Source organism: Halichoerus grypus, chromosome 3 (genome assembly GCF_964656455.1).
Source record: "Halichoerus grypus chromosome 3, mHalGry1.hap1.1, whole genome shotgun sequence".
NCBI classification, from domain to species: Eukaryota; Metazoa; Chordata; class Mammalia; order Carnivora; family Phocidae; genus Halichoerus; species Halichoerus grypus.
The window spans coordinates 81613903-81624632 of NC_135714.1; the positions used below are offsets into that span (position 1 = coordinate 81613903).

A 10730-nucleotide genomic window follows, 5' to 3' on the forward strand; every position below is an offset into this window, starting at 1 on the left:
GATTTACCTCCTTCCTATGTGCAAGATATACTCACCACCTCCCAAGGTCCCAAAATTCTCATCCAATTATAGCATCACCTCAACATTTAGAATCTCAGCATCTAAATCAGGTCCAGAGGTGAATGAGGCTCTCCGTGTACTTTTCCTTCAGTACAACCCTTTGAATCTAATTCCTATCTGTGAGCTGTGAGACTAAAGAGACAAGTTATCTGACTCTATACACCCAACATACAATGGGGAGATAGGCATAGGAAAACTGCCATGGACAGGTTAGTTCAAATTGGGCAAAAATGAGAGTCACAAAGGAGTTCTCAATCCACAGCAATTTTGAAGTTCATCCAGGCAAAGATCGGCAGTTCCTTGGATCTCAAGTTGTGGGAATAATTCTCCAGGCTTTTAGTTCCACCCTCCGAACTGTTGGTTCTATTCTCTTATCTATCCTTCCTTTCTTCATAAAAGGGAGCATGTTTTTGCAGCTGAGTACTTTTCTTAGCCTGCTTTCTGCAAGTAGAAATTTGGGGGTCCAAAGGTTTCTTTTCATTTTATACTATCTGTCCTTTTGGGTTAAAGCTGGAAGTGTTTTGCTGATATAATTCTCTCAAATCTCTCTTGATTTCCTGTGAAACTCCTTGGATTTTACTCCATTAGGCAAAGCCACAACCACATGTCTCTTTGAGATAAACCCTTCTCTACCTTTCTTTGCCCATCCTTTCCATCCATCCTTTTATTTATTTTTATTTTTTTAATTTAATTTTTTAAAAGTAATCTCTACAACCAACGTGGGGCTTGAACTCACGACCCTGAGATCAAGAGTCGGATGCTCTACTGACTGAGCCAGCTGGGTGGCCCCATCCTTTTAAAAATTGTAAACCTTACCTCACATTATTCTCTAGTCTCCTTCTGTTCTTTATGGCATTTATTACCATTCAATATGTCATATGTTTTACTTATTTAATTATTGTCCGTTCCTTCATTTTTCTACCCCAATTATAATATAAGCTACAGCAGGGCAGTGAATTTTGCTTGTTTTGTTCACTATTTTATCCACAGTGATTAGAACAGTGTCAGACATGTTCAAAACAAATACTGAGTAAACAAAATAATTTCAAAAAGGATTTGAAGAGTTGCAAAACAGACATTCATCTGCTGTGAAAGCTTATAACATATAGAAATATGTGAAAGACCACCTGCTCATGAAACAAAATCAATAAAGATGACTTTGGATGTCCTGATAAGAGGATAAAATATTAAAATAAAATACTTCCCCCAACACACACCAAAAAAGACAAACAAGACACATCTCCAACAACAAAGAACACCAGTACCATCACACACACACACACACACACACACACACACACACACAGCTTGACACGTAGACTTTGCCATTCATTGTTGTGAATAACCAATAATTCCCTAATGAGGGGAGAGATATGGCATCAAATTTGAAATTACATTACAGAAATTATTTAGAGTAATATATAACTTATAAGCAACATATATTTATAATGTAAATATAAATAGTTATAATTTTGTCTATATTGGATTATGGTAAGGTTATCATTTTCTTCTCTCGTATCTTCAATATGACCATTAAAAATATTTAATGATCTTTGTTTTGTACTTACAATAATTCTGAATTAAAATCTGCAAAACCCCTCTGTTAATTCTTCACGTTTTCAATTCCTGATTGATTTATTTGGCTAAAAGACTTGAGTTAAAATAGTCTATTTTCAAGTTCAGTTCTTGGTATAGGAATCAGTAATAGATTTTTACCTTTTATACCAGCAATCGAGAATTGGGTTTTTAGGTTAGAAGCTGCATTCTTACCTTCTCCTAGAAGTAGAATCACATCCAAAAGGGAAGATGTCAATTCCATTGCATTTTTTTCGGAGTGTGAGCTGCCCCTTCGAAGCCAGCTGAGTATAACCAGGGGATGCATCGGAGGCCCCTGAGCTGCCTGTGGAGCATTTGGTGGGCTTGCTGCACTTCAAGGCTTCCCCAGGTTCCTGTCAGCCCCTGACACCTGCATAAACTGACATCTCAGATGCTGTTTGCTATGGCTCTGGAAATAGTAATGGCTGTGCTGATTTGGTTATCAGACAATGTGAACTTTTTTGGGCATCAATCCATCGCTGAGGTACCAGCTTTTCATGCTGGGAAAGGACCTCACTTAGGAGGGCTTCTTGAAGAGAAGTGAGGAGCATGTTCAAGCCAGAGAAGGGTGATGTCAAAGTTCCTGCCAATCCACTGGTTCTTTTAGGAAGTATCCTCATACTGTCAGCTTAGGCTACTGGTATGGGCTGAATTTTGTCACCCCCTCCCCCCAGATTCATATGTTGAAGTCCTAACCCCTAGTACCTCAGAATGTGACCATACTTGATACAGGATCTTTACAGAGGTAATTTAGTTAACATAAGGTCATTAGGGTGGGCCTTAATCCAATATGACCAGTGTCCTTATAAGAGTAGGAGATTTGGACACAGAGATGTACAGAGGGAAGATGATGTGAAGATATATGAAGAAGACAGTCATCTATAGAAACCAACCCTGCTGACACCTTGATCTGGAACATTTGGCTCCAGATTTCAAGGAAATAAATTTCTATTGTGTAAACCACCCAATCTGTCATACTTTGTTAATGGCAGCCCTAAAAAACTGTAAATTCTCATCTTCCTTTGTCTTCTGGATGCCACTGACTCAGCTGGATCTTTTTAGGGAGGGAACTCAAAAGTGTGGTCTGAAGGTCTTCTGTTTCTGTAGAAGCAGCTGACAATATCGGACAAATAAGCCAGGGCTGTGCCTTCTCCAGACTGAGGTAGAGCAGGGCAGGCAGCTCCCTCCCCATCTTAGCCCCCCATCATGTTTCTGCCCAAAGAATAAACACATTAATTCTTTTTTTTCTTCGTCTTTTTCTTCTGCCTCCATTTTTTCCCCTTTTATAAACTGCCAAGATCCTACTGGTTGGCATCCAATCCTAGTTCATTACCCAATCTGGTTATCTTGCATCACCCAAGGAAAGTACTATCAGAATGACGAAAAATAAGTTAAAACTCTAGTGATAGCAAATATTTTTTCCCAGCAGAGACCTATTAAGGACATACCTCATCTTTAAATCATATGCATCTCATCCCGAGATGCCTTTTTTCAGAATACACTCATTGCTTCCACATCTGAACCATATCTGTAGTAGATTCCCACACTATTCTTCTTGTTCCTCCTTTTCTTTCTTTTTCTTTTTGCAGATCCTGGTCACAATGGGAACCATGATCTCTTTGCTTTACATCTGGCTATATTCCCAGAGTTTCCATTTCCATGTGGCATATCTTTATGCTCGCTTTGGGTATCCCAGTGCCCAGCTTATTGTTGGCCAGAGATACCTGAAAGGTAACTTCTTTGTTCCTCTTGTGCTCATTTTACTAGGGAGTGGCAGGGTGTGGGGGTGCGGGGTGGAATTTGCTGGTTGGATTTCTGTATCTGTATGTTTATAGAAGATTTTAGCATCAAGCAGTTAACAGAGTCCCCTTTTTTTCTATGATATCTTTTGGTTTTACCCAGGAGCTGGTGTGGTGAAGGATGAAGAGATGGCAATGCATTGGTTTAGGTAAGAAAGATGATATCTACCAAAAGCAAAACTGCAGAGTTATTTCAGGAAGTGTTGAAATATAAAATCTTATGATTTTCGTGCCTTTTTCCTAGAATGAAATAAGATAAAGATATAAACGTTCTCAATATTAAAGTCTTGGTATGCTTTCTACTTTTTCCACTTGGTGGAGAGGCAGGAGTAGTGGTGGAGGTAATGTGGCTGATGCATTGAAAAACAGTCTATACCATGTAAGCAAACAATAGATTAGCTTTAAAAGAACTAAATTGGAGCACACATAACATTTTAGGTCAAGATTCAGCACATCAATAATTTTATTAACAGTGCTCTGTGTTAGCATTACCTTGTTTATTAAAATTTTGAGCTCTTGACCATAAGAGACACATTAATTTGAAATTTTAAAGTAGAAGTACATATTACTTACTGATTAGTCCACTTTTTTGGCTTAAATTTTATTCAACTGGTTTGTATCAGTGTTCTAAATTTTTCACAGACAGCTTTCGCAATTCTGATTGTGTAGTATTGGCCTGATGAATCCTCACAAAACAGTATCCCACATTGTATGTTCGGTTTGAGAAAATAAGAAAAACTTTGGAAACATACACTGGAACACTCCACCTCACACTCTAGAGGTGTTAGAAACTCCATTTTATGTGGAGACTGTGATAGGAAATAAGGACAAGTTAGGTGAAAAGCCAGAGTCGCTTAACATAGAGAACTGGCTTTGAGTTCATACAGTCTCAATTTATTTGAAAGTGGAATTTTGTTACAATATGGCATCCACTAGCCACAAAGAGCACATGAAATGTGGTTAGTCTGAATGGAGATGGAAAATACACACTGGATTTTCAAGTTTTGATGTGGAGAAAGGAATATAAATTATATCATTAATAATTCTTTATATTAATTATATGTTGAATGATAATATGGTAGGGTTAAATGAAATATATTTTTTAAATTAATTTTACCTATTTCTTTTAAAACTTTTAATGTGGCCGCCAGGAAATTCAAAATTATGCATGGCTTGCATTATATTTCTGTTGGATATTTCTCAGAGTCACCTATGATCCTGAGAAATGTTCGATTATCTGAGAGAGAAGAGAACACATTTATGACTTTGCTATTACCCATGAACTGATGAGCTCATTCTTCTCAGATGTTGCCTTTCTTCTCTCTAAAATAGTGGTTGACAAACTTGGGACATATCAGAATCCCCTGGGGAACTTTGAAACATGCTGATGCTTGGCTCCAGATTGACTTAAGTGAGCAGAAAAAGCTCTCCTAAATGTGTAGCCAGGTCAAATCTCTGCTCTAGAAGTCTACAGTGGTTATAAAGTAAGCACAAACCAGCAGAGGAGGCCATTTCAGGAACCCATTTCAAGACAAAGTTTAAAATGGGTATTCTTTTTTTTTTAAATTTTTAAATTTTTAAATTTTTTATTGTTATGTTAATCACCATATATTACATCATTAGTTCTTGATGTAGTGTTCCATGATTCATTGTTTGTGCATAACACCCAGTGCTCCATGCAGAACGTGCCCTCTTTAATACCCATCACCAGGCTAACCCATCCTCCCACCCCCCTCCCCTCTAGAACCCTCAGTTTGTTTTTCAGAGTCCATCGTCTCTCATGGTTCGTCTCCCCCTCTGATTCCCCCCCTTCATTCTTCCCCTCCTGCTATCTTCTTTTTTTTTTTCTTAACATATATTGCATTATTTGTTTCAGAGGTACAGATCTGTGATTCAACAGTCTTGCACAATTCACAGCACTCTCCATAGCACATACCCTCCCCAGTGTCTATTTTCCAAAGAAGACATTCAAATGGCCAACAGACACATGAAAAAGTGCTCAACATCACTCGGCATCAGGGAAATCCAAATCAAAACCTCAATGAGATGCCACCTCACAACAGTCAGAATGGCTAAAATTAACAAGTCAGGAAACGACAGATGTTGGAGGGGATGTGGAGAAAGGGGAAGCCTCCTACACTGTTGGTGGGAATGCAAGCTGGTGCAACCACTCTGGAAAACAGTATGGAGGTTCCTCAAAAAGTTGAAAATAGAGCTACCATACGATCCAGCAATTGCACTACTGGGTATTTACCCTAAAATGGGTATTCTGATAAAGTTTACTTGCCAACAGAAGAAATAACTTTGAGAATCAGGAAGGGAATGGCATGGCTCTAGAGGAGCTAAATGTGGTTGGTGACTGACTACACGAGGCTGAAGCCCCTGCTACTGGAAGTGTAGGTTACATACCTGCAGCGTTGGAATCACCCGGCAGGCACTTGTTATAAATGCAGCATCTGAGACCCTAACCCAGCCCTAATGAAGCAGAAACTTCATTTCAACAAGGTTCTAGGGTGACAAGTATGTGCATTAAACTTGCCCTCAACAACATTTTGGAAGCCAGGTTCTTTCTTACATGGGACCATACAATTAAAGGCCTGTTTGAAAAACCTTTCCGTCTTTCAGTGCTGGCTTCTCCCCTGTCAGGAATGGAGTGGGAAAGCATTACAAAAATGAGATTTCCTCTTGTTGTGTAAAACAGATTTTATAGTTTATGACTGGCAAAATAATTTATGTCTAATAAGGAAAACACTGAAAAAACCAAATGTGTCCTATCATACAGTAAAGACTACTGTAAACATTTTGATGGGTGTTCTTCTAGACTTTTTTCAATTGATGTATGTATGATATTCCTTAATTTACTTGAAGATTTCCCTGTTTTATGTTTAGACCTTTTCCTAGTTTCCTACTATCAGAAACTGCTGTTGGAAAGGGCCTTTCATATATATCTTTTTGAACGTCTGATTTCCTTACCAAAAAAAAAAAAAAATCACTAAAAATAGAAATATCAGGTCAGACAAGGATCCTTTCTAAAGCTTTTGGTACATATTGCAAAACTATTCTTTTTTTTTTTTTAAGATTTTATTTATTTATTTGAGAGAAAGGATGAGAGAGCAAGTGAGCATGAGTGGGGGAAGAGCAGAGGGAGAGGGAGAAGCAGACTCCCTGATGAGCAGGGAGCCCTATGCCAGGCTTGATCCTGGCACTCCAGGATCATTACCTGAGCCAAAGGCAGGCACGAAACAGACTGAGCCACCCAGGCACCCTGGAAAACTCTTCTGAAAGGTTGCCCAACTCCACTCTAGTATATGCTCATAGATTTATCAATATTGTTTTTAATCATTTGTTAATCTTTGCCAACTTGAATAACAATGTAAGAGGTCTCATTTAAAGTTTTTCATTTTTTGGGGTGCTTGTCCCTCTCCTTCCCCTTCTGCTCCTCCTCTCTCTCTCAAATAAATAAAATCTTAAAAAAATAAATAAAATTTTTCATTTTTATCAATTGTGAAGTTGAACATTTTTTTAAAACATCTGTTGTAATTTTGATTTCCCTTCCTGCAAATTGCCTGTTCATGTTGTCTGCCCATTTTTCCTCTGGATTTTATTTTCCTACTCATTTTTCAAAATTTTCATGATTAAAAATAGCAAACTTTTTTACACTTCCTTGTATTTCTGACAACATTTTCCCCCTAATCATAATTAACTTGAAAAAAACTGCAGAGTAAGAAGGCAATAATTATATAATTCATATTGCCCAATATGATGGCCATCAGCCACACGTGGCCATTTAAATTTAAATGAATTAAAATTAAAAATTCAGGTCTTGGGGCGCCTGGGTGGCTCAGCTGGTTAAGTGTCTGACTCTTGATTCCGGTTCAGGTCATGAGCTCAGAGGTGTGAGATCAAGCCCTGCACTGGGCTCTCTGCTGGGCATGGAGCCTGCTTAATTCTCTCCCTCCCTCTTCCCCTGCCCCTCCCCCTAAAAATAAATAAATAAATAAATAAATAAATAAATAAATAAATAAATATTCAGTTCTTCAGTTGCACTATGTACATTTCAAGTATTTAATAGCCACAGGTGGCTAGCAGCTACTGTATAGGACAGTGCAGATATAGAATATTTCTATCTTTGGAGAAAGTTCTATTGGAAAGTACTGGCATATTACATTTATATTATAGCAGTTGGAAATAGTGCTTAAGGATCAGCTTACATTTTACTGAATTCCTAATATTCCCAGATAGTTCTTTCCTGTATTTTGATTTCCTGTATATTTTGGAGAGAAGAGTATAATTATTTTGATATTTGGAAAAGCTGATGAATGAGTTTGGAGCAAATAAGTGGCTTAAATATTCTTACATTAGTTTTTTTAAAAAGTACTGTAGATGTTTCAAATGAGAGACATTTTTTAATGAAAGAGACTTATTAACATTTGTCTAGATCTATGATAAGATGGTTCCCAGTAATGGTTACATATTTGTATTGGCACTGCCCTTGGTTTTATTAAGGAGATGCTTTTTCGAGGGACTATTTCCTTGTTTTTTTATTGCATACTCACTCCCCACCATCCTTCCAGCCCATATAACCAGTCCCCTTTCTTTTCCTTTCTTTTTCAGACAAGCCTCCAAACAGGACCATCCCCGTGCTTCCTTTAACCTGGCAGTAGGAAAACTGAAAAACATGACTGATTCCATGGAAGTAGGGTAATGAAATTAGCTGTCTTTCCCCTTCGAGTTGAGATGTCATTCCTTCTAAACCTGCCCCCATATATTACCTGCAATTGACAGACAAAAGCATTTTATATATAGTTCACTTCCTACTCTTGCCTTTTTATGTACTTACATTGTTAGGAGTTATGATAAAAGTCACAAAGTAAGGGAATCCAAGATTTGTACATGTGCATGGATTCCACTGATTATATTCTTAAGTCATTTCATGAACCTGAGATGAAAGGCCAGGTTATTTCATGGTCCTTACAGTCTCCTGTACCCTGGATGTACTATCTTTATGGCCTTATGGCATTTTCTAATAAACAGAATGAAACATATAAGAATATAAGATAGATAGCTCTCTTTGGGCACAAATTCTTCTTGTGTCCATTGCACTAATCCTCTTCTGGTTACTCATAGTCATCAAGAGAAGTACAACTATTTTCTCTGGAGAAGTTCTTAATGTTTTTGAATAGTTCATAGCCTGAGACATTTTTTTACGCAGGTATTTTGAGGCAGAGACATTTTGATAGGGTCCTAAAAATAAACCATTAAACTTTTAGCTTGTTCTTTTTTTCAAGTAATGTAACTGACATATAGTCCATTACCAAGTAATGTATACAACCCCCTCCTTCAAACCCCATCCCTTAATCTACCTCAGACTGATGGGTAGACAAGGTTCAGAAAGAAGGAGTCTCAGTGAGGCACTGATGGATAGAGTGAGTCTTGGGAATTGATATAACACTCGGGAATATTGGTTGCATGCATTACTTGGTAATGAAATTTTGAAACAATCTTTTTGAAGTAGCCAAGTCAAAATGGTGTAGTCAATATGTTCTCTTATGACTGACGGTTGGTAGCTTCACAACTGATGGACAGGCATGTTGAACGGGGCCCCTCTCCAGTTACCACTTCCAAACCAAAATATAGAATTTGCTTGCAAGAAAGGGGTCTCAGACATTACCTAAGAGTCTTGGCTAGAAAACCCTTCTAAATAGGGAAAAAAATCCAGCTGGACTCTGATGTTGTAAGACTATTTCTTCGGGTGGCTTTGGTTTTATTATGAAGACACTTATGATGAAACACAGATGAAATGGCACGTGTTTCCCTCAATACCTTAGAATGAGTCCAAACAGGTGTTAACCTGGCCCTTAGCCTAAACATTGGCCGCGCAGGTGCTTTCAGTTTACTTTTTCTTAACCTGACTAAATAACCACCTCTTCTAGGGATGTAGAGATACTCCTTAATGTTGCTGCAAGACAGGGGATCCAAGAAGCCCAAGAACTTCTGGAGAATGTTATTTGGACTAGAAACAAACTCTCGCCAACTCAGAGAATGAAGGTTTTTTACAAACCCTAGTGTGTGTGCTGCACGCTCTTCCTGGGTGGGGATGCCTCCCTCTCCCTCACTCCCTGTGTCCTTGCAACACTTACTGGAACTTTCAGTGGAAATGGCTTTTAGTTATAGTTTTAGATGCTGCTGCATCATCAATTTGCTGTTCAAAATCCTTTAAGCAAGGTGTTGCTTGTGTTTTCCTGGGATCCAAGTTTGACCTCTTTTGGATGGAGGAGTATTTTATTTGGATTTCATTCCTGCTCACCTCAGCTTAGTTTCAAGTCAGCGATCATTCTATGAAGTGGTAGGAGGGAAAGAAGGAAGAAACCTGTCACCAGAGATTTGGCTGCTTGGATGTGTTAGTTGGCACCCGCAGATCACTGAAGGAGCGAAACTCGTCATTAGCTTAATCTCTGGCATGTGGTGCTCTGCTTAAAATAAACTTGTTTTCATGTCTCTACATTTCAATGATCTGCTTTATCAGGTTTCTATGGTATTTTATTGTATTACTTTTTGTATTACTTTGTATAAAGTCCTTTATGGGGAAAAATAAAAAGGCAGTGAATATTGCCAACAAAAGAAAAAAGGATAAAATATAAGAGCTCACATTTATTGAGCACCTGCCATGTTGTAAGGTTTTTTCCTAACTGCTTTTAACTATTTTAGCATTCACTAGTTATAAAAGCCTTATGAGGTGGGTATTATTATTGATGTGGGAAACAAAGGCAGAAAAAAAATTATTAAATTTCTTTACTATCTACAGCCCATTGACAAGTCCTTGAAATAGGCAGAGTGACCTTCTTCTAGGGACTCAACTGCCTCAATGTTAATACTTTGCTAAGGGCAAAAAGCAATCTTGGCCCAACCTCCAGGGTCCTGTAAGTCTACTCTAACATATAAAAATTCCTTTGGAAAGAAACATCCTTTATCTCTAGCCCCCCTGCAAGATATGTGTTGGCAATCACCCCCCAAGCATATGGCCCACTGATATACATCTGAAGGGTCTCATGGCTCAGGTTTTATTAGACGGTAATAAATGACCCTTTCCCAACAATAGCTAGCCCCCTCGAGGTCCTGGAAACCTTGCTTCCAAAATTCCTTAGAGACTTACACTATCCCTAACTCCCTCCCAACTTGAAAGTATATAATGGGCCACTCCTCATGACCCCAGTGTAGCCCTTCCTGTCCGGGTCCTGTCCCCTTGCTTTCATGAAACCACCTTTTTTGCACCAA

General features: G+C 38.3%; 1 protein-coding gene across 1 annotated transcript; it reads left to right on the top strand.

Annotated features, from left to right (window-relative positions):
* Positions 1 to 290: 290 nt before the first annotated feature.
* Positions 291 to 9847, top strand: LOC144381301 (uncharacterized). The gene is made up of 5 exons (XM_078068239.1): positions 291 to 416; positions 3246 to 3387; positions 3559 to 3604; positions 8070 to 8156; positions 9389 to 9847. The coding sequence occupies exons 1-5, from the start codon at positions 291 to 293 to the stop codon at positions 9519 to 9521; spliced, it is 534 nt and encodes a 177-aa protein (XP_077924365.1). The 3' UTR covers positions 9522 to 9847.
* The last annotated feature ends 883 nt before the right edge of the window (positions 9848 to 10730 follow it).